This window comes from Dromaius novaehollandiae, chromosome 1 (assembly GCF_036370855.1).
Source record: "Dromaius novaehollandiae isolate bDroNov1 chromosome 1, bDroNov1.hap1, whole genome shotgun sequence".
Lineage (NCBI taxonomy): Eukaryota > Metazoa > Chordata > Aves > Casuariiformes > Dromaiidae > Dromaius > Dromaius novaehollandiae.
The window spans coordinates 57983438-58007747 of record NC_088098.1 but is presented as its reverse complement, the minus strand read 5'-3'; the positions used below and the strand labels follow the sequence as shown (position 1 = coordinate 58007747).

Below are 24310 nucleotides of genomic sequence, written 5' to 3'. Positions count from 1 at the left end.
CCGCGGCCCGGCCCGGCCACCTCCCGCGGTCTGGGCGCTCCCCCCTTCCCCGCCCGGGGCCTGTCCCGTCCGTGCGGTGCATTGTGGGAGCGGCGGTAAGATGGCGGCGGCCGCCGCTGGCCTGAGCTGGAGGCGGGTGTCCTCGTTCACGGGGCCGGTGCCGCGCTCCCGCCACGGGCACCGCGCGGTCGCCATCCGCGAGCTGGTCATCATCTTCGGGGGCGGCAACGAGGGCATCGCCGACGAGCTGCACGTCTACAACACGGGTGCGGGGGGCGGGGCCGCGGGCGCTGCCCGCTGCGGGCGGAGGAGGGACGGCGGCGGCAGCAGCGAGCGGGGCCGCGGGCGCTGCCGTGGCTTCTGCCTCTCTCTGGAGAGGCCGTAGGCGCCGGGCCGGCCCCCGCGGGTCTCCCCCGGGCCTGTCGTGCGTGGGCGCCGTTCCCCGATGGCGGGAGCTCGGCTGCGCCGCGGGCGGCTCTGGCTTAAAATCCTGCCTGGAGCCGAAATGGAGGTGGGGGGGGGTTCCCGCCGAGCGCCCCCCCCCCCGGCGTGGCGCTGAGCGGTGCGGGTGGGTTAATTCCTCTCTCCGGGAAAAGCAGCTTGGAAAACGGCTTTATGCGCTTCTTGTCTGCGCTGTTTTCCCTCGTAGTGGGGCGAGCGGCTCTGCGCTGGGCAGGTCTCTGGCGTTATCCCCCCGCCAGTGCCGACCCCCCCTCTGGTGGCGACTCACAGAGCTGGGCGTGTTGGAGGATACGTCTGGGTTAGAAAAGTGACTGTGTTGGCATTGGGAGTCTTTCCAGACAGGAAACTGCCGGAGGCCAATTTTGTTCGTGAAAGATTAGATGCCTGAATAGTTGCTGCCACAGGATGCTGCGCGAGGCTGGAGAGCTCTTGCGTAATTTCAGCACTTGGCCTGAGATGGGGGAGTGAGGTGCTTCTCAGCTTTTCATTGCTGGCTGGCTGCAGAATATAGCAAAAACGTGATGGTGAGAGTATACTGACTATCCTTTTAGCTTATCAACTTTCTAAAAATACTCAACGTTTTGGTGGTATTCAGAAACACTCCAAAAAAAAAAATAGGTGATGAAATTTTTGCTGAGTATTTCCAAGACAAAATTTGGGAGTAAGAACGTGTTTTGGAGGTAGTTTGTTCAAAGGAAAATATCTTCTGTTCTGTTAGAGTTCTTCAGATTTTTCAGTGGTAGCTTAAGGGTGTACTCGATCCCATTTGTAAAAAAAAAAAATCTCTTAACTTCACTGCTGTGAAAACTAATCTATAGAAAGCTCTTAGTACAAATACACTGTCTCTTTTAGGACGGAGGTTCTGACATGTGCCCTCTGAGTAAGTCTTACATTGTCAGGTTTTGGTTTTTCTGCAGGGGCTTTCCACTGAAGGTGTCTGCCCCTTTGCAACAGTGACAGAAATGACCATGGCTCAGTTGTTGCAGTTCAGCCTGGTGTTTTGGCTCCAGCTAACCTTTCTTTCTGAAGGCCGAGATGCAGGGTTGTTACCTGGAGTGCCTGAGTTCGGGCATCTGTTACTCCTGCAATGAGCATGATGGCTTTGAGGATAATAGCACACAGTGGGGGCATCTTAATCCCCTGCAGCAAGGTTCATGGGATGCTTCTAATTTCACACTTTTCTTACTTTTACTCATGAAAATAACTTGGGAAAAAAGTGACAATATCTGCTTTAACTCTTCAGTTCCAGAACAGTTTAAACCAGAATATGCTGGTGCTAAATGAAGCAGTCTCTGTTGCTCTTTCCTGCCTCTGTGCCTCTTCTCTTCCATGTGCCAGCGCAGAGCTCTGTAGATATTAGCATTGGTCCCAGAATACTGTAATTAGTTTTTCAATAGGGCTATTAAGTCCAGGCACACTGCCATGCTGCTGAAGCTGTAATAATTCTGTTTCTAGAGCTAGCTCTTTCTGAGTTAGCATGGCTGTGTCTTTTATGCAGAACTGCACTTACGCTCCTCATGAGCCTCTTTTTTTTGGCAATTTTATTAAATTGCTGTGTGACCCTTAGTAACTGACTTAGTTACAGTAACCTCGTACTCGTTTCACATGTTGAGTAACATTAGTTTGATAGAGGTGTTTAAAAAATATTTTTTCTTTATTTAACCAACTACTTTAAAAACTCATTAGTGTTAAATAGCCCATTCACAGTCATATGCAGGTAAAAGGTAATTCTTCAGGAAGCAGAGAAGTTTAAAAATGCACTTTCTCAGTGTTTGAAATATATTTTTTTCTCTCTCTCTGTCTCTCTCTTTCTTTCTTTCTTTCTTTTTCTAGCTACAAATCAGTGGTTCCTTCCTGCTGTAAGGGGAGATATTCCTCCAGGCTGTGCAGCCCATGGATTTGTTTGTGATGGTACCAGAATACTAGTTTTCGGAGGAATGGTTGAATATGGAAGATACAGTAATGACTTATATGAATTGCAGGTAGGAAATGTGTGAAGGCATGTCTGTTTCAAGGACTATATTATTTATGTATTTTTGAACAAATTTTGAACACATTTTATATTGTGAGCTGCAGTGGAAAGTTAGATGAGATTTGCTCTGCTTAAGGGAAAATAAACACTGCAAATAGATTTTGAAAGTGGAGTATTTTTTGAAAAGAGACTTCCATCAATAGCAGCAAAAAAGAGTCTAAATGAAGTATAAAATATTTAAAGTATTTTCATGAAGTTTAGCACTTATGTATTGCTCTTACCGTATGCCTTAAGAAAAGGACAGCATTCCCTTAAAAATCATTCAAAAATAAATGAGTGTTCATGTAACCTGGGAATTTAGATAGCATTAGTGTGACTGAACAAATGTAACTGAAGATACTTCTGAGTATTTTCTTCTTTTTTGTCTTTAAGGCAAGTCGATGGCTCTGGAAAAAAGTAAAACCTCAAGCTCCTTCTACGGGATCTCCACCTTGTCCTCGACTTGGCCACAGCTTTTCTTTGTATGGTAACAAGTGCTATTTATTTGGTGGCCTGGCAAATGAAAGTGAGGATTCAAATAATAATGTTCCCAGGTATGCTGATCTGGCCTGAATTAAATATCTTTAGAAATAAATGACTAGATAAAATGGCTTCTAAGAAATGAAGAGGAACATTCTGGGGAGGCTGTCCTGTGTACTCAGTACTGATGTTTCGATTACTTGGGGGCTTGGGGGCATTGCATGCTAAGAAGCTTTAACATGTCTTCTGCTAATCTCACTGACTGAAAGCTGTGACACTCTTGCAGGGAAACCTGAATAGACCTTGGTGTATTTCCCTAATATTTTTGGTAGTCGTTTTAAGAATGCTTGTTTGTTAGAATTACTTAAATAATCAATGTTTCATGAGTCATCACTGAATTTACAATGGAAGTTCAGTTTCTTCTACAATGCTGTGGAAAGCAGTTACAAATCCATCTGGAAACTCTTTAAAGTAACAGTTGAAGTCAGCTCTTCTTATCAGTGAATAATACTATGCCAAAGCTGAAGGTTTTTATTTCCACGTTCACCTGCAGTTGAGAGCACTAAGGGAGCTACAGGCTGGCAATTTGAAGCTCATAAAACAAAAGTTATCTGGTGTGAATGCCAGGATTCAAAAACAGTTATCTAAAAATAACTTGCCAATAGATTCAGCAACAAATGGCCAATTGTCTGTTGGCTGACCTGAACAGTTCAGGAAAGAAGCAGCTTTTTTCCTCCCGCTTTGTTGCCTTATAGTTGCAGAAGTTCGTATCTCTAATGCCCACATCACAGCACATTTCTCACTACTTTGTAGTTTTTTCTGAGTTTGTCTGCATGTAGCAAATTTTGCTAAGAATGTTGTTACTAATTTCGAATGTTTCTTCCGTGGACTACAGTTATCTGGTATGAAAGTATATTTTCTTAGAGGTAACAAGTTATAATTAATTTTAAATGTTAAAATCGTTAATTTTTCATTTTAAATCCGCTTAGTTTTGGTCCTCTCTACTTCTAACTACCACAGTACTCTTAAAAGATATGCTAGATTGAGTAATGCTCTCTCTTTAGTTTTCTTTTTCTTCTAAATAATAACTTCTGACTCATTTTTTGGAGTTTGAGAGGGATGGTATTGTCCAGAATGCCCTCAGATGTTTTGAGAGGACGGTAAAATACAACACTTCTATGACAGAATTCTGTAATATTTGGAAGTGTTGAGGGTCTAAAGCTCATTTGTAATTCTGTTTATAAATGTATTTTCCATATTTTTTCAACAATACCCTAGATATTTAAATGATTTCTATGAACTGGAGCTGCAACATGGTTCTGGAGTTGTGGGCTGGAGTATTCCTGTGACAAAAGGGATCTTGCCATCTCCCCGAGAATCTCACACAGCCATCGTATACTGCAGAAAAGATTTGGGAAGTCCAAAGATGTATATTTTTGGAGGGATGTGTGGCTGTAGGCTTAATGATCTTTGGGAGCTTGACATAGGTGAGTTCATTTGCTGTTGTAAGTTGGTGCAGGGGCCTAACTAGCCATGAAGAGAAGTTTAAACATATGAGGATTAGTGATGTGATGTTGCACAGGTTTTGTTGGGACCTACACTGTAATGTTAACCTTTTTGTAATTTTTGGAATGAGGTAGATGCTGTATTGTTTGCATATATAATCCTCACTGATGTTGGTTATGCTGAGAGATTGTCTGTTTCCTTAGAGTGCTTTAAAAATGGTCACTATGATAACTAAGTTTAATAACGATAACAAAAGTCAGCAGTTAATCAGAAAGATATATTACAGCTAGTTTGCCAGTATTTTCTATGAATTTTAAAAGAAACTTTAAATGTTTTTTAGTCTTTTTTTAAGCAGCCACCTTAAAAAAGGTGAAATTTTCTTTTGTTGAGTATAGTTAGAGGTATACTCCCTCCTGAAATCCATGAACTGAAATATGCAGTAATAACTCGTTTGAGGGTTTTTTTAATTCTTTTTTCTTTTAGAAACCATGACCTGGTCAAGACCAGAAACTAAAGGGACAGTACCACTTCCTCGCAGTCTCCATACGGCCAATGTAATAGGAAACAAGTATGTCTGTTGTTAAAAGCTCAACTATAGAAAGGTACACCTAGTAGGAGAATGATGATGCTTACCCACTACTGTTTAGTATAAACCATCAGCCCTGTAGAGTGCCTTTTTACTTCTATTATCCTACCTCAGTGGAAATTAGAAAGTTCCACAGTTGTATAAGGTTACCGAACTGTCCGTGTTTCCAGCCAGCAAGATCTTTTCAACACCCGAGCAGTTCTCCAGGCTTCTTAATGCACCTTTGAGTTCTGGGATTGGTCTCAGCTGGACCTAAGCTGGATCTGTCAGGAGCCAACTTGAGTAACTCTGTGACACAGTGAACTAGCTCTGCAAAGAAACTGCCCAAAGATTAGAAATAGTTCTAGGCAAAACCATTCTATGCTTTTGTGGGCCAGTTTTGGCCTGTAACCTATCCCTCATTACTTTGTTTCTTGCCAGCATGACTTATTTTGAGAGAGAGTTCTGACAAAATGGACTTCTAGATGGGGATTTCAGTCCATTTGATATCAGTTCGCGAGCTGGGGTGAGGAGACAGAAGCAAGGAGGGAAAGAAGTGAGAAATACCTTCTGACACAAGAGCTTAGCTTTATTATTTATATAAAATTTTATTATAGTCCTTGATATCTGCCATCTAATTTTAGAATGGTTTATTGAGAGGTCTACAGTAAAGTATTGTAAAAATTCCATGTAAATGTGTGACTTTGGAGAGTATTAACAGTTTGGTGGCTTGTAAACAAAATACGGTATTCTAGGAGTTATGTTTTAAAAAAAATAAAAATTTAAAAACTTACAGTTAACTTAAAATCTTCAAAAGCTAGATGTATGCAATAACACTTTCTAAAGAGAGTAGGCATCAATAAAATCTGCTGCAAACCAGAACTGTAAAGCTCTGGAAATTTTCTGTTTTGTCCTAGTTTGAGAGAGCACATGCAGCAGGCCTGCAAATGTTAATTAGCTTTTCTTCTTTTTTCCTCTTCCCTCTTTTCCTATATTTCAGAATGTATGTTTTTGGTGGATGGGTTCCACAGTCAGCAGGAGGTGAAATTTCTGCTCATGATGGTGAATGGAAATGTACCGGTTCATTTTCTTATCTAAATTTGGGTTAGTGCTTCTGCCTTTCTGGGAGTGGGTATTTTTAATTAACACTTTCTTAACAGAGTGAAATAAATGTTTTGAAAACCCTGAGTAAAGTTTTTAAGATACAGAGTTGTAAACCTAGTTGATTAAACAAGACCTCAGTTTTCACATCTTTCTTAGGATGTGATCTTTTTTAATTTTTTTTTTTTAACCGTCAGTTTATCTGTTTGTTTGAATACTCTTTGGACAAATGGAGGACACTGTTTTTTTTTTTTTTTTTTCCCAAACATTCAGCTGGTTTGTCAATGCAAATTTTTGTTCATGCAACTTTAATATTAGGTAATATAAATACTCCTGCTTCATGTAAAATATAGCGTACAAGACTATCTGAAATCAGTTTGTTTCTAAACTGTGACAGAATTGTCCCTGAATCTTCAACTTCTGATCTTGTGTTTGTCTGATAGAGACAACCAGATGTCAGAGAGTTGATCCTGTTTTAATTGATCGTGTATTGCAAATTGTTTGGAATATTGGTTCAGGTGACCTTCTCCTTGGTGTAATTTTAAAAGCCAGCAGATGCTGAAAATTTAAATGCAATCATTATAAAAACAGCGGTGATATATTTTCATTTTCTCTGAGTGGTTAAGTGTACTAACATATGTATTTCTTGTTTTGGTAAACATCTAGAAACTGAATTTTTCAAGTTTCATTTACTAGATACCACAGAATGGATAGGTCTGATCTCAGATTGCCAGGAAGACAAAAGTAACTTGTTACCAGGGCCAAGAGCAGGACACTGTGCTGTGGCTGTGGGCACTCGTCTGTATATCTGGAGTGGTAGAGATGGTTACAGAAAAGCTTGGAACAATCAAGTTTGCTGCAAAGATCTTTGGTACCTTGATACTGGTGAGTCAGAAATAAATAGAGACCTGTACTATGTTCCATATTTTATTAGCATATGGAAAGCTGGCATCATCAGTGTTCAGAAGCTCTAAAGCTGCAGCAAGCTTAAAGATGTTTTAAATTCTAAAGCTTATGCTAATAAAGCACCCTTCTTTTGTTGATTGTTTGAAGACTACAGCTATAATTTATACTGGAAAAAAAGGGGAAGGCGTATTTAAAGCCTCTGAAAGAGAACTTTGGCTAAACTGTGTATCACATGCTAGAGTTGGTAGATACAAGGGTGTACTAAAGAGTGTGTTACCTAAACTCAAGGTTCCTAGCCTCTTTCTGGAGTGATCTTTGCTGCTCCTACTTACCCTTTCTTACCAAATCCCCCCTCCTCTTGGGATCATTGCTGCTGCTGCTGCTTCCTCATCTCCTGGACTGCAAAAAGATACTGTTTAATCTGAGAAGGGACAAAATTGTTCCTGGGTTTGAAAGGAATTCTGGAGCGCTAATCAGTCATTAGTAGCTGGCATGATGGTTGTTCATTTGTTAGCTGGGCTCTGAGATGGCATTAGGAGGGAGGGAACTAGAGTAGTGCTGCTGAGTGGGAGTTGTTCCTTGCTCTAGCAGAAGGATGAGAATGATTACCAGAAGCTGTGAACAGTTTAGAGCAGTGGAGATCATGTTTGGGGATTTTTTGTTTGTTTTTCTTTCCCCCTCCTAGGACAATTTCTCTCAGAAGAGAGAAAGAATAGCTGGGGTGGGATGTGCCTGAGGATGCAGCCTAGGCAGGCATGAATGCAAGCAAGGGGGACAGGGCCTCAGCACTGCATCATGCCAGACTTGCAGCCTCTGCAGAGGGAGTTCAAGGGAAAGTTCACTCTGGCTACAGAGAGCAAGCAGAAAGGAAGCCCAGTCTTTCATGAATTCTTTCCAGGAATACATAAAGCTTTAGGAGATAAAGAACTGTGTGTACCCCTCTTTAGAAAGGGAGAGGATCTCCTGTCTCAGTAATCCTTAAGATGATGTGTATAGAACCCAAAAACTTGCTGGCAGCAGAAGAGCCATTAAGACTAAGAAAAGGCATCAAAATTTTTGCATTTTTGAACAGTCTAGAATGGCAATCCATCATTCTCTGACTTGATTTGTAAACTTTGACAACTGTTTCTTGTTGTATCTGGTATATACTGTACATAGATGAAAAAGGAGCTATTGATTCTGTTTGCATTATGCAGTTATTTCTTAAACTGATAAAGGAGGACAATTTCAAACATACTGTTTTATTGGTTTCCTGTAGAGAAACCTCCAGCACCTTCACAGGTACAGCTGATTAGAGCTACAACCAACTCTTTTCAAGTGAAATGGGATGAAGTACCTACAGTTGAAGGGTATCTACTTCAGCTACATTCTGACTCACCAGTGCCATCAGTGGCTGGAACACCTGGTACTGGGGTTCCTGAGACATCGGTGCTCAGTTCACAAGGTACTTGTCAGATCACACCATGCTAATGTTTGTCCAAGGGTGGGAATAGGGATTTATGTAAGTACTTAGCAGGAGTTTATTTAAGAAAAAAAATTTTTTTTAATTATTTTGAGAGAGAATCTTTTGGTTATTCCCAAAATGTGTATAATAATTATGTATACTATGTACAAAAATTTCCATAATTATGGAAAATTCAGTTTTAACCTATCTCTCTGGGTTATGACTGCAAGCCATCTGAATGGATATATTTACATGTATGTATTTGTACAATGCTGGGTGTGATTTGAGAAAGGAGACCACAAGGAAAGGATTTTAACTGACTATTTGGCCTTACAATTTCATTTCAGTCTTACAGCCAAATCTTTTGTGCAACTTTGGGTCTTGCTCTTGCTTACCGGAATAGATTCCACCTAACATAATATTAAGCTTTATGTAACTGATGGGAGCTTGCTTTTGTTTACCTGAAAGGTGGCTCTTCTCTACATCAAAGACCACAATCATTGACTAGTGTCTCTTATCCAGAAGTGAAGGTGGATCATCCCAGCCAAACCAATAACGTCATTCCTAATAACGTAAGTGTAAACTCAAAAAAAGCCCAACTGACATAGTAGCATGGGAAGCAAGAGAACTGCCAAAACACTTGCTTAGTTCCAAAAGTCTCTGCATTACTACTTAGGCCTTAAAGAAAAAAAAATCTGCTGAAGTAGTTACACTGGTTTTCTGACATCCTTCTCACTTTTGTGATTGACAGGCAGTCTTTAAAGACCTCTTCATGGTAATGCATGGAGGAAACTACAACTGTGCTGGCTTCCATATGCTAACTGGGAGCCTGATACTAGTAGAAATACTTTTCCTCCTCAAAATGTTGGTGAAATTAATGTGGGAGGCAAAAGGCCTAACTCGTGTTCCATCTTTCTTAGGGTTTTGTTGATAGTTTACTTTGTAATAGGTTCTTTCTACAGTATAAACGTAACTGTTATCTGTGCTGGTTGTGCAGTTGTACACGTTCTACTGTTTTGCCAGTTTAAAAGAGAGGGAAAAACTCTGGATAAAGGATCACACTTTAAGAAACTCAGACTTTTCCCTAATTGTGTTAGGCCTCCGATCTGTATTGCATCTACTGAATACCTTGGATAATGTATTCTTGCAGAAAATGCACACAGATGCACTGTGAATTTTACTAACAGTAGAAATATCTTGGGTGTGTGCTGAGAAAGCGAAGGCTGAAACAGTCTGTCATTGTGATTCCCTCCCCCCACCCCAGCCCCTCCAATAATCTAAATTCATACATCAATGAACTTTCATCTAATAGTGTAAAAATATGAGCCCACCCTTGGAAAAAATTTAGAATGGGACAGAGACACTTCCAAGCCAACTTACGGTTTATAAGCCTTTTTTTTTTTTATGCCTAAAATAAGGTGGATTATAAGGTTGGTTGCTCGCTTTAATTTAAAATGCCAGGGGGATTGGCTGGAGGATTTATTTGTCATTTTTGAGCAAGCATTTTCGTGCCGTGTTTGCAACTAAGATTTCTAGACTTTGCAGTTAAACATTAACAAATGTATTGTTTTGGTTAGGTCCAAATTTCCCTTTCATCCAACTCATTATTAAAAACAGAAGGAAAAGAAAAGGTTGCAGCACCTGAAAACAAGATTCCACAAGAGACTATGAAAAGCCATGCAGATGCTACAGGATTCAAAGAATCAAATGCCCCTTCTCTTTTGCCTGTTTGTACTTCAAGTAAGATATTTATAGAATAAAAGTTAATTAAAAAGTGAGAGTTAAAATTAATCTCATAAGCATAGAATAAGATTATATCTGTGTTTTGCCATTTAAAGTTATTTTAGATGCCTTTTATTTAAAAAATAACCCTTGTGCTAGTTATTACTGTACATATGCTTTAGAATTTTGAGGAAGTGAGGAAAAATGAGATTATAAGTTGTTTGAAGTGTTGCAAGGAACATGAAATTCTCAGTATATTCATTATTATGATGGCAAATGTGTCTGTCTCTAAGCATAAATAGCTCTATTAACATCAAAGACCAGATTGACAGGAGCAGATTCATCTCACTCAGACAAGGCATTTAGATTAAGATCACAGCAACTCCAAGCTCCCTTTGACAGTGCTTCTCTTTGTTAATAGTAAAGAGTTATTAGCCTATTTAAGATCTGATGTGACTTAGAGATGCGCGTGTTTCTCTAACTACAGAGGGAATAGATGATGACTAGGCTCTGATTTAGGCATTTTTCTGAAGTGCCTTAAATTCAGTGGGGTGAATCCGGGTCCAATCACCTGACATGTTTATGTTTGATTTTTATGCAAGTAATATATATGTAGTTGGCATTGTCATTTTCTTCACAGTGTAAATTCAGTTATTGTGTGGAAAGTTTGGATCCTAAAGTATTGAGCAAGAAACAGACTTCCACAGTTAATAATCTTAAATTGAATGACATAAAATTGATGTTGTAAGTCTGTGATTTTGATTTGTGTGGATGCTTCTTCTCATGTTAGATTCTTTTTCTGAATTAAACCATTCTTAAACAGATAGAATAACAAGATTAAAACAAATGAAATCACTGTTTTAGTATAACTGTATGTGTGTAAATGTTTCTAAGTGTATAGACAGACTATTGTTAAACTAAATACCCAAGGAAAGTATTAGCAGTGAATATAATCAGCTCTAATCTAAAACTGGGCCAAACTGCTTTTACGTCAAACTAAAGCCATTAGATCAAGTTGAGATTTGTTAGATACCATCAGCATTGAATTCTGGTTAATATTTTCTTTGTTTAAGGTCCTCAGACTTCAGCAAATGTAGGTGAATTACATGACTTGGACAAACGAACTGTCAATCCTGATGCTTCTGTATCCGGTACTGTCTCCAGCACACAAACTATGGTAACCCAGCAGGCTGTTAAAACTGAATCATCAAGTACAAATGGGGCAGTTGTTAAAGATGAAACTTCACTAACAACATTCAATTCAAAATCTGAAGGTTTGAAATGTGTTTCACATACTGTATTTTGAGCCATATATATCTAAGGCCATCAGAGTTCCTCTAGTGTGGTGGGATTCTCATCTTGACTAGTACCTGGGATTGAGATAGGGCTCTGGGCATTGATGACCTTGGGCAGCCTGAATGATCTCTGCCATGATTTATACATCTTTTAAAATCAGGATATTCCTTTTATATTTTTGTAAACCACTTTTATTTCTGTAAGTGAAAAGTCCTTTAGATCTTTGTTTATGCAGAAGCCCATTTTTTAAGTAGCAGTGGCAGCCAGTTTTGGTGCCTGTAGCACATCTACTTCCTTCAGTGGTTGTCTGCTTTTTTTAGTCAGTGAAAGCTTATAAATAGTAACCTTGGACATTTTTAATTTAAATAATTATAATCTCTGTAATAAATGTGTTCAGTTCACAATCTGCTTGAGAAATCAATGAGCAGCAATACAGAAACTTAATATATTGGTAATTTTTTAGATTTTGTTTTTCATGAAAAACAACAGGCTGTGCTTTCTATTGTCTTGTGTAACTAGAGAACTGTATTTTCATATTGACCCTATGTTAGTAGTATAATTTTTACCAAAGAGTATTTTAAAAGTAAAACCCAGAAACATGAGTATAGAATACTAATATTTCCTTGCTTTGCTCATGCACTTTATTTTTTTAACGTTCAAATTTAAATGTAAATATATGTTCTCTTCCCATTCGTTAGGATTATTTAAAAAATGAATTGCTCTTCTTCAAAATTCCGTCTGAATTAAAGTCAGAAACAATGCGTTAAAATTAAGATTTCATGCTTAGGTTGTTTGTATGGTGTCATCAGTGTGTGCCTAAATTGAATGTTTAGTTTATCTGTTCACAAATATTCTGTATTGATTTCATAATTCCTATTTCTGTCAATTGTTACGATTTTCTTAGTCCTGTCTTCTGTCCACTTTTTATCTATAGTTGCCTGCAATACCATGCTCTTACAATTGTTCTGTGAATAAGAAGCAAGCCAAAATTAGTTGTTCATGTTATAAATAAAACGGATGCAAAAGAAGTCTGAAACATACTTTTGCAACAGACAATTGTAAATGGCTATCCATGACAGCTTTCATACTCTGTGGACCTTGTGTGCATTTTTTCACATGAATTAATCTTTAAATTAATCTCTTTAAATATAACTTTTTGTTTCTAGCTGCTGAAACTGCTTTTATCATGCCTTCGCCAGGGGCTAATACTGGACAGACGAATGATACACACTCTTCTGTAAGTCTGCAGAAGTATAATCAAATCGATGTATTTATTGTTCTGCAATTGATTAGTTCTAAAGGCTCTTCTATTTTCCTTTGATTATATCTCTTTGAAAGAAAAGGTATATTCAGGGCTTGGAATGAATAATACGGGAGTGAACGTTTTCTGTTGTAGAACTCATTGCATTGTGTGGGTTTGATTTGAGTCTAAGTAGCAGTTATGTAGTTGGGAGGAGATACAAGTATGTGTTTCAGCTGTTGAATTATTTTTGTCAACTGGCATGGTAGAATGGTCTCTGCTGCATGATGTGCAAATGTAAAAATGTTTTCCTGTCTGCATAACTGAATTTAATATGAAGTATGTATTAGATCAGATGTAGTGTTAGCTGCTGATCTGTAGGTTTGAAACATAACTGAACTGACATCTTGATGTTTTTCCCTAGAGGAGATGGGGACTGGCTATGCAAGCTGTAAATACTGCCTGAAAAAGTAAATGCCTACTATTTCACCTGCTTACAACTTAATACACAAAACCACGGTGCCACTGTTGCCACCAAAAGAGAGGAGCTAAGGATGGGAAGAAGCAGCTGCTACTAAAGGGTTGGGGTGCTTTTGGCAATAGCAGCTGCCACTCCCGCCCCCCTCTTCCATGCTAGCAGGAACAGCATCCGTCTGTGCTGGGCAGCACTGACCATCCAAGGACCCTCCTTGGTGCTTGGAGACGGGCAAGAAAGAAAGCCAGTTTGTCTTTCTGGGACAGTCAGGAGCAGTTCCCATGACCCCTCCACCATTGCCCCACACTGAAGCAGAGGCCCTGTTCTCAGCTGCGAGCGAGTTTAGCAGCTGCTTTTTTAAGAGAATATGTTTGGGGCAGAGGTATTGCAAAATCCCAGATAGAGCTACTGAGGTTGGACCACGCTGCAGAATTCCTTTTGACCTCTGAGATGAATGAACTCACAACTACGTGCTGCTATAGACACCTAGTTCTAGACCTTTGAATTTCTTCCCCTCCCCGTTTAAACCAGAATGTCAGAGATGTCATGCCAGCTACAGCTGTTCTGTTTTTTGTAAATGATGGACTGTGTCTAAATGGATATTTAAGAACCAGCTGGTTTTGAACAGTATTTTAATAACAAATGTCTATTCTTTTGAAGTATAAGAAAGTAACTTACTGATGTGAAAGGGGTTCTCTCTTACATATACTTGAGTCTTGAAATGTGACTTTTTTATATTACATTGAAGTATGGATGCTATACATAACATGTTCCTCAAATACTAGAAAACTCCACCAAGACAGATGGCAATGGGGAAAACAAGGGAACGACAGTGGTATGATGTTGGAATTTTTAAAAACAACACTGCTGTGGTGAGCCAGTTCTACTTGCTGCCAGAGGAAACACTGAGCATCTCTAACAAGGTAGCTGATAATTTTTCTCTGAGATACTTATGCATATGTATTTTGTAATCTGCCCATATGCTTGACAACAAAATGTGGGATTTTCTAACACTGTTGCAGAAACTGGTGCTTATAGGAGTTTTGTATTTTGTGACCATGTAGTTTCTGACGTATTTTCCTCACCTTTTTTACTGTTTCCTAAACCAGATGCATTTTCTTCTATCATTTTTCTGTGATTACCTGGATGATCTTAGAGTGTTATTACTAATTCTTTCTGTAGTTTCATCTGTAGCCTTAGCAAAGAATTTTAAACTTAATAAACTCTCAAACCAGTTCTAAACTCTTTAAAAATATAAAACTTTTTAATATGTCATTTCAGTACCTCACTGAATGTGAGGTACTTCCTATCCAAGGAAGGAGACCCCACAGCCTCTCTGGGCAAAGTGTTGCCATGCTCAGTCACCCTCACAGTAAAGAAGTTTTTCCTCATGTTCAGATGGAACTTCCTGTGTTTCAGTTTGTGCCCGTTGCCTCCCATCCTATTGCTGGGCACCACTGAAAAGAATCTGGCCCCATCCTCCTTACACCCTCCCAAAGAGGAAAAGCTGATGAGGATATCTCACTTAAATGGGCAGAAATACCTACAGCCAGGATGCTGCTTCAATTAAAAAGATGCTTGAGCTGATTTCAGAACCAAAATCCCACATGTGAAATATGTGTAAGGGATCACTGACACTTGTATGTAATCTAGCCATCATCAAATCGTTGAGTACGCTTTCCTTCCACTAAAGCGGTCTCTGCCTTACTTCTAAAGCTTTACCATTTAGTAACAGCTGTTTTTGTTGTATGCTTAGAGCTCTTACTTGCAGATATGGCACATTAGAGAAAATAAAACTGGTAGGTGGACTTTAACTGTCTTTGGTCCATAAGTACATATTAATAGGCAACCTGAGCACCCCCAAACCTCTTGGCCTTCTCTGTATACTTCTGTAAATACCGATTATGCTGTCCTGTTATGTACTGTACCTCTGTTCTTTCTAGAATGTGTTTGTAGAATAGATAGTATAAAGGTTAAAAAAAAAATCAAGTTCATATATAAAGGTTAGGACAAGCTTTAGGTGTGGTGACTTTTTTCTTTTTCCTTCTCCTCTTTAACAGCCTTGGTATGTTTAATAAGAGGATGTTTGAGGAGCAGGTTTCAGTCTTCCCATCGGTTAGACAAGAGATGGTTTGTAGCTGATGTTAGAGTAGGTGAACATCAAACCAAGAGGTTTTCTTGACAGTGACAAAAGAATTGAACACTTTTTCAGAAAGCACTTTACTATAAATATTCCACATCTTGAAGAGCTTAGTACATTTTACAGTGTTTTATATTGATTGTGATTTCATATACATTATTCATGAGAAAATAGTTTCATAGAAAGTTTCAAGGATATATGAATGCATATGTTAAACATGGAAATGTATAAGCTATTAGAGCACGTTTCATAAACTTTTTACTAACCCACAGTGCTTTTCTTTAAAAAAAAAAAAAAAAAAAAAAGAAAAAGAAAAAAAAAGAAAAAAAATTTGAATACCTTCTTATAAATTGCAACCCATAACTATAGAAATAACTGCTTTTGGAAGAAGAAATTTTTTTGAGGACAAAGGATTATAGTAATTACATTGTAAATTATACAGTTGAAGGAAAAAAGAAAAAAACTCTACAGCTATTTTGCTTCTTTTTAACTTGAGACTAAAACTAGCCAAGAGGTGCAGCTCAATATCAATGCCTGAAACGTGTTTTTGATTAGACTTAGTCTCATAATGTTTCTTAGATCAGTTATTTTTAAGTAGGCCAGTGCTTCAGTCACAACGTTTCTGTAAATTCTGAATTAAGTACAGAAGTGTTTTAATAAATTTAATTGAAACTGAGAACTGATTTATCTCAGTTTATTTCACAACTTGTGTATATTTTTTAGATGAAGAATGTTTAGAATACTTTAATACAAATTTTGCTTTATTTTCAGATGGAAAATGCAGATGTTCCAGACTATAGATTACTTAAGAAACAGGATCTTTTTCCAGGCACAGTGTACAGGTTCAGAGTTGCTGCAATTAATGGTTGTGGTGTTGGCCCTTTCAGTAAAGTCAGTGAATTCAAGACTTGCATTCCTGGTTTCCCTGGAGCTCCTTCAACAGTCAAGATCACCAAGGTAAGAAATAGAGGTAATTCTACTCCTGCTGTATAAAATTCTGCTTACAAACTTAATCTAGGAACTCTTGGTTTGCATTTTTTATCGTTGGGGACCTTTTAAGTGAAGGTTATCATATTAAATAGTGTCGTTTAGTTGGTGAATTCTGCTCAATGAAATATTCTTTGAAAATCTTACTATAAAGAATTATTTTAGGTCTTAATGATTGTATTGCCAGATATTCATCTTTATCAATCATCTGATAATTTTCCCACAATTTTCTCTTACTGTACCCTTAATTTTATAGGTCTTTACACTGTTTAAAAAAGTCCAAAAGATGCATCATTACCTCCAAAGAGTCATAATGTTTTGACCTTTTATTTTCTTTTCACATAAAACTATGGCTATTGGAAGAATGAATTGGCATGCCAAGATGCATTTTTATCTCAAAGCTGCTAATTTTCAAATAGATGTCTCTTTCAAACTGCCAGCCCAAGAAGTTCCACCTGTGACCTTTAAAATCAAGAGGGTTGTATTGGGGGGCTTCTTTATTTGTTTTTGTATGTTTTGTTTGTGTGTTCTGTCTTTTGAAACTTGTTACATGTTTTAATAATAGGTGAATTTTCTTGTTTGGTGTTTTACTTTCATGACATACTGTATTTTACAGTAGTGAAACTTACTACCTCCAAGATGTGCTGTATTTGTATTTGTGGAAGTATAATTTCTCCCCCCCCCCCCATCTTGAATGGACTAGAAAATGGATGTTGTCATTTTTTAAAGTGTTCTTTGGCATCTTTGGCTCTGCATTTGTACCAGAAGGAAGCCTAAATGCTCGCTAACTTCTGGAATAAAGAAACAAAGACAGAATAGGTTAGAATTTTCACGTGCTCTTCAGAGTGCGTGTGTGTAGTTTGGTTGGCTTATACAAACATACGTACATGTATATTATAAAAACTATATATGTTTATATAGTTTAATGGTTAACTGCACAGTATCATGGTGTCTTTCTTTTTCTTCAGAGTGTAGACTGTATTCATCTTTCTTGGGAGCCTCCTGCTTCACCTTCTGGAAATATTTTAGAATATTCTGCTTATTTGGCAATCCGATCCACACAATTACAGGAAAATCCAAATCAGCTTGTATTTATGAGAATATACTGTGGTCTTAAAACATCTTGTATAGTGACTGCTGCCCAGCTTTCAAATGCTCATGTTGATTACACTTCCCGGCCTGCTATAGTGTTCAGGATTTCTGCAAAGAATGAGAGAGGATATGGACCGGCCACACAAGTTCGATGGCTTCAAGGTAAAGTTGGTGTCAGATGCAGCATTTAAATGGGATGTAGCTATGGTAGAGAAAATGGCTTATTATGCCTCTTGAACCAGCACTTTCCTTAGCAATGCGTGTGAAGTTCTGGAAATGTTATTTTGTTCTTTATAGAAGTTTTAGGAACATTTGGTTGTTAAATTTAGCATAACATTTAAGAAATTTTAATATTTGTTCACAAGCAAGAGTACTGAATACTGCTTATTAAATCTTACCCAGTCCCCCAAATAACAGCAGCCTAGTAGGCTTCTGATTTCCCTGGCCTTAAAAGTTTTTGTTCTAAAAGTAAGTAATCTAGTTATGTGCATGGATGTAATTGGTTTTTTTTGAGGGAGCGGTGCTCTCCCCTCCCCCCAATCTTTTTCCCCTCCATATCAAAATAATTTCTCAAAGGTGATGTAAGGTACATTTTTGTGACTAACACAGACTCTTTGAAGTCTGCGTTACAGCCAGGAGAGGTTTTGTCATCTCCTCCCTGCACTTGAATTTGTACAGGTTCGTAATGAATTGGGTATGGGAATGGACAGGCTGAAAATAAAGATTAGTGTTCAGCCTGATCGGTTCCTTGATGTGGCCTGCTCTGCAGCTGTATAAATGCTAGTGCCTGTGCCCAGGGGAAGAGAGGCGTGAGTGACTGCTGAGAGGGAGGGGCTGTGACTTTTAACAGCAGCATATAATCCCGCAGCATGTGCTGGGTTAAACTGGTTGTTTGCTCCCAGTTTCCACCTTATCTACTTGGCAGTTTCTTCTGCCATCAATTAAATAATTATTTTCAATTTAGGATGCTGAAACTGGCATTTTCTTGGCTCGTTGATTCAGTGAGTCACTTAAGGATGTGATCCGACAAGATGGCTAACTCAATCTAACAGCTTGCTGCTGCCAGAAGAGGTGTTTTCACTCTCTTTCCCCTTCTCTGTGTCACACAGTGTTCTTTGCCTTGCATTGGCTCTGGCTGATCTTTTAAGCAAGGAAGATCAGAGGCCTAAAGCAAGGAGATTTGCTGGCTTCTCCCCTCATCCCACCCCTTCCCCTTTCTGGCTTAGTATCGGGAGCTGGCTCCACTCAGCAAGAGGTCCCAAAGGATGGAGGAAGGTTAGGAATGGCGGAGCGTGCCCGCTCCAGTGGGGGGCAATGAACTCCTGTGTCTGTTTAGCTGCCCCATCAGTCTGTGCGCTGTGATCCGCAGGGAGTGGATTGAGAGTGAATTGTTGGAATATGCAGCTCTTTTTAACATGTGTTTTTCTGAGCTGGAGAGCAACAGTGAAGAAGTTGTCTTCCATAATGTTTACTATTCTAACCCTGTTTTCACCCTCTAAGTGGCAAGGGTATTGACAATGATCCATATCCTGGAACTTTAAAATAGTATTTGCTGTTAAAGGTGTTTGATGGTGTAGGTGAGATGAAATATGACATGTTTAACAATGTTTCCTTCTCTCTGCAGATATGAAAACATCAAGCTCAAAGTAGAAACAACATAAGAAGTTTGAAGTTTTGAATGTAGTGTTTAATGTAACTCTTGTACTATTTGTAAATGCTACAAATACTTTATTTTTGCATTGTTTTTATCTTAAAAATTATATAACCTTTTTTACGTTTGAAACATCAACCTTATACAGCCTTGCTCAGGTATAACTACCATAGAGAATTAATTATATGAAGATGGTGGGGTGGAGGACCATACCCTATCCAGTAGCCCTTTCTGATAGTGATAGTTAAAATTTCCTACTTTCAAATTTGGATGGGGGAAAAAAAAAAAAAGAATGCCATATGCAGCAGTATTTGATGTAGAGTCCCTATGATTGTTCCAGATCTTGCACAGATAATCCATAAATATTTGGTATATGAGCAAGTTCTGATTGGTTTCAATTTCTTACACCACGTTCTTCACCGTGGTGTCTGAGTACAAGGCAAAAATTTCCAGTTATTATATAGTAACTTAAAATGTATAAATATTTTAATATATACTTTTTTGTAAAGAAATGATTTTTCTACTATTTGTAACAAATATCTTAATCTTGAAAGATATCCCCTGAAGATTTAAAAAGAAAAAGATAAACTTAGTAATTTCTCTTATTACAAAAAACATAAATTCATTGTAAATGCACTACTAATATTTAGGATTATCCTTTTGTAGTTGTACAAATCTAAAACTTGTAAATACCAATGTTTACAAGAGACCTTTTGGGTCTTGTATTAAAACTTCCATGGGATTAATTCTCTCTTTTTTTTTTTTTTTTTTTTTAAATCCATATGCTTTGCTTTTAGCATATGCTTGCTTTTTGCACTAATAATAACTTACCTCATTCCTGTGTTTGTAATCACTTGTGTTGCTTCCGTAATGTTTCTGTAAAACTTCAATCTGAAAATTTTAACCAAAGTTTAAAATACTTGGTAAGCAATTTTGCACATATTATATGGCAACTTTCAACATATTTATTCCAGTTAATCTTCTTAAGTGCTTGTTTGCTTTACCAGTATATTCTACCAATCAAGTTCAGTATCTCCCTTTTACTATGCATCATTTTACATTAACTAGCTAGCTGATAAATTCAAAAAGCATTACTTCTAGGAATAGGTTGATCCATTCCTGTGCTAAAAGAAAAATCTGTTCACAGTAGTGAAATAAAGGTAAACATTTTAAATTCTATTTATGTATCTATATATAACCATATGTTTACCAAAGTGTAGAGGAAAATGGCTCAGTCGGACAAGGTCACTAGGTGAATAGATAGAGGCACCTAAATAGGATTTATTTTAACATAAAATCTAAATTACTTTACCGTGCAATGAAGTTTATACTTTGCACTTTAATTTTGCCCTGAATGCCAAAAGACTATAAATCAAGGTAGAATTACTTGCATCTGCCAGTTAAATTTGTCTTAAGAACATTTGTAAATAAACTGAAAGAATTGATGTGCCTGTTTTGGTGGGAGAAGTATCACTAAAATATTAGAGGAGGTCTGACAGCTCAAGTGTCCCAGAGCAGATTTTATAGCCAAGTTTTAGTTACCCTGAAAGCCAGGGTTGTAACGGAATTGCTGATACAGCCTTAATTATTGCAACACATCACGCTCTGTAATAGCATATAGAAAGTGCTGGGGACCATAAATCACTGTAATGGTGTTAACTGCAGCACAGGAGTAATACGCATCATTTTACTCCCGAGAAAAATCTTGTGTTTATGACAGCGACAGATATCACAGATTCACTCTAAACAGTGTTTATAGTATGAATGTATAGAACTTTTCCTGAAGTTAACTGGCTTTAAAATATTTGTGTTTTAATGGTCCATTTCATCAGGTATGATCTTGCTACCAATAATGTCTGATAACTAAAATACCGTACACGAGTTGTAACTAGAAAAATATAACTTGGTTTTTCTTATTAGTACTGTGAAAGAAGCCTTTAGAGAAAACACTTGTGGCTTTGATTTTGTTGGTTGATAGCTGTGATTGTAGAGCTGTTATTTAAGAATAAAATCCGTTGGGTATGTCTGGGTGGAGTTATTTTGCACTTGGTTTCACATGCTTTGCACAATTTCTTTTTCAATGGGTATGTCACAACTACCAAAGGGTAAAACTGTGGCGTTTTAATGAAAGTATAATTTCCTTGTAAGCGTGCTGTCAGCTGACTTTACGTATGATGTCACTTTCTCTTCTCTTTGTCCAAGTTGGGTGATGTTGAATAGTGAACATATGCAGAGCTTCGACAGTTCCTCACAGTTTTACTTTAAAATGGAGTAGTGGTGCACACTGTAAAATACACATTGTGGTCTGTTTTTAGAACTGTATTTATAACATGTCTAAATCCAACCTAACTCTGCCTATCAACTAGATATCAGACAAGTATTGATTGTTTGATTTTTAAATTTATTTGGAAGACTGTTGACATCAGCTCTCTGAGAATCTGTGTTATCCATTTATTTCATATTTCATTAAAGGACATAACAGAAACTGAAGTCCATCAGATTACAGTATCCATTTTGTAGAAGTGTCTAGGTTTACTAAAGTTGTAATGGAAGTTGTGACTGTGTAAGTATAGAGCAGTCATGCTAGTTAAGGCAGGCATTGCTACAACTTCACCTTAAGAATGTTCTTGTGAAAGTGGAAATAAAGTGAACAATAACCTACACTTTGTGTTTTCAAAGTAATTATAGCAATATCTTTTGAATGTAGTTTGGAGTAGAGCGCATGACGATCATGCCATAAACTCTGAAAATATAATAGGTATTACTGTTGTTATCTGATATTTTCAGGATAGCAAATTTGATGTGAACTTAGTCTTACGGCCTGTTACTTTAATGACCTCTGCAAGGAAACTGACATTTTGTACAATTAAAGTTGATCCGTCTTATTTCAGAGCATTGTTTGTCCTTTGTAATAAAGTGGCTGTCCTACCAAATGCATTGCAAGCACCGCAGTGTATGTCTGCTTTCTCAAAGGCACACGTGTACAGAGCTTAAAATCCTTTGCTCCTTTAGAAAGGAGGACAATGAGGAAAAGAGACTGAATGTATTTGTCCTGGGAAATGGATACTTTAACAGTTAAGCACTGTAATACTGAGTATTACTCTCCTGTAAGAAGTGTTTCCCAGATTGTTTTTTTGGTTACGCTATGTTTCTTCTCCTAGGTGTGGTTTTTTGTTGTTGTTGACAATGATTTTTGTTTTGTTTCTTTTTTTTTTTTTTCCTCCTGTTCACCCCTCTCCCTTCTGCTGCAATCGCTGTGCTCCTCACCTTCTCTCTGCCCCCTTTGTGCCATGTAGCTTGCTGACTGCTACCTCTGAAATTAACTTTTGGGATTAGGCACCCTGTCTGTACAGCAGCTACATTGCTGCTGTTCAGAACGAGGGGCAGGGCTTGGTATTCCTTTGTTACGGTTTGTTAAGAGGATGGGATATGAGTGAGCACTTGCTGTGCTCAAAAGGCTTGCAGCAAGGATGTGAACCACACGTGTGTCCAGCTCGGCTCAAAATGCTGCAGTCTTGGGGCAAGTAGCTAAGTTTTAATTGCAGTTGGCTATGGGGAACTCCTGGGGAAATAAGTACTATATGTTTCCAGAAGCATGGGAGGAGAGAGGAGTAAGTGAGCTGACAGGTCTACAAAATCATTTCTAGACCTTTTGAGAGGCTCTACATAAGTAAGCACCAAAAGGTGTCTTCTCTCCAAACTGATTCCTTCCTTGTGTTCCTAGCTGTTGCAATAGAGTAACTGTTGTCTTATTTTCACGTTTCTGTGATCCTTGCTTTAGCTGAAAATAAAAAACTAAACAACCGCTGAAGAATTCCCTCATTGCATTATTTTCTTTTTGCTATTAAGATTCTCAGAATGAGTTTCTCTTTAAGGCAAATTTGAATGTGCTATATGAGTTATTTTTAAAACACTTTTTTTCTTCTTCTTCTTTTTGTCTTTATAGTGTTAATTGGTTTCTGGTGAGTTCTTGCAGCATTTTCTAGTGAGCCGAAGGGCAGGCCTGCGCTGTGGCTTCCAGCTCTAACCAAAGCGTTTTGAGATTCCCGAGGCAGGGTGGAGCACTAGCTGCTGGCACTGTGTTTGCAGTTAATGTATTCCTCCTCCTGTTAGGAGCTGCACGAAAAAAAAATCCTAGTTTTGGTGCATTTTCCATTGATCTGAAGCTAAGTGGAGAATCCTCTGTAAGGATTTCCAGAAGTCAGCTGCATGCAGCAGGACCATAGGCTTAAACGAGAGCCTCCTGCCCTGTGGATGAGGCTGGGTGATGCTCTGGGAGAGCCCCAGCCTTGTGGGCTGTGTGGATGCCCCTGTGCCTGGGTAGTGCTGGGGATATAGCCCCAGCATCCCTTCTCCCTTGCCTGCCTCCCCCAGGCAAGCAGAAAAGTCATAATTTGGCTGTGCTGCTATTACTCATGGTAGTGGGAATTGCTGTGTGGAGGAAAAAAAAAAAAAAAAAAGGGAGATAGGGGAGATAGAAGGCATAACAGGAGACTTGTCCTTCATGTCTGAAAAGCACAGAGGATGGAGGGAATTTGTCTTAAATTTGTCTCTTCCTTATGCATCTTCTTCCCTTGTGCCCGTACATCTGGGCTCCTTGTTGCACTCGTTCTGGTGCTCGCTGGGCCCTTGCCAGGGCTGCATCGAGGGAGGGGGAGAAAGGCTCTGCGGGTAGCAGAGGGCACCCAAGCTACTGTACTGCTCCAGGGAAGGTGATTTCTGGTTGCAGTCAAAGAGAGACAAATCTCCCTCCTGCGGCATGGTTAGAAAGAAGGGCTGGGGCAGTCGGACACCTTGCGGGGAAGGTGCCCCCACAGCCTGTGCTTGCTCCCACCCACAAGCTCCCGTTAGGTCACTGCAAATCTGGCACCAGCAGAGGCAGAAAGTGGCTCCTTCTCCCTCAGTTCCCAAAATCCTTCAAGAGCCTTAAGTACTTAACATGACTTGTTGAACATTAAAGCTCCACTAATAATGAAAACCATGACAAGATCAACCAGATGGGGGTTGGTTTTGGTTTGCTGTCATCGTTTTATTGCGGAGGGTTTTGTGTCTCGCAAGCATCTGCTTTTAATACTTGCTGTATTTGCTAAGTTGGCATAGCAGCTCCTCAGAATGAAAATCAAGGCTCAAATATGTTATCTTCAAAGAGAAGAAGAGAAGAAATATTTTGGTGCTTCCTGAATGGTAAGTAGAGTTTTTTCTGTATCTGATAAATTTACAAAATGCTGTGAT

The 24310-nt window shown here is 38.6% G+C and overlaps 1 protein-coding gene across 3 annotated transcripts; it reads left to right on the top strand.

The window, feature by feature from the left end:
* Positions 1-5: 5 nt before the first annotated feature.
* HCFC2 (host cell factor C2) lies at positions 6-21963 on the top strand. Of its 3 annotated transcripts, none has more exons than XM_026117950.2 (16): positions 7-266; positions 2296-2444; positions 2867-3027; positions 4232-4440; positions 4943-5027; positions 6025-6128; positions 6822-7010; positions 8290-8475; positions 8944-9047; positions 10053-10215; positions 11271-11471; positions 12660-12730; positions 13994-14131; positions 16120-16305; positions 17304-17589; positions 19052-21963. In XM_026117950.2, exons 1-16 carry the CDS (start codon positions 101-103, stop codon positions 19075-19077), a joined length of 2424 nt encoding a protein of 807 aa, XP_025973735.1. In that variant the 5' UTR covers positions 7-100; the 3' UTR covers positions 19078-21963. The 3 variants fall into 3 exon arrangements, with proteins under 3 accessions (XP_025973734.1, XP_025973735.1, XP_025973736.2); XM_026117951.2 differs by lacking the exon at positions 7-266 and adding an exon at positions 284-986; XM_026117949.2 differs by lacking the exon at positions 19052-21963 and having other exon boundaries at positions 6-266; positions 17304-18167.
* The last annotated feature ends 2347 nt before the right edge of the window (positions 21964-24310 follow it).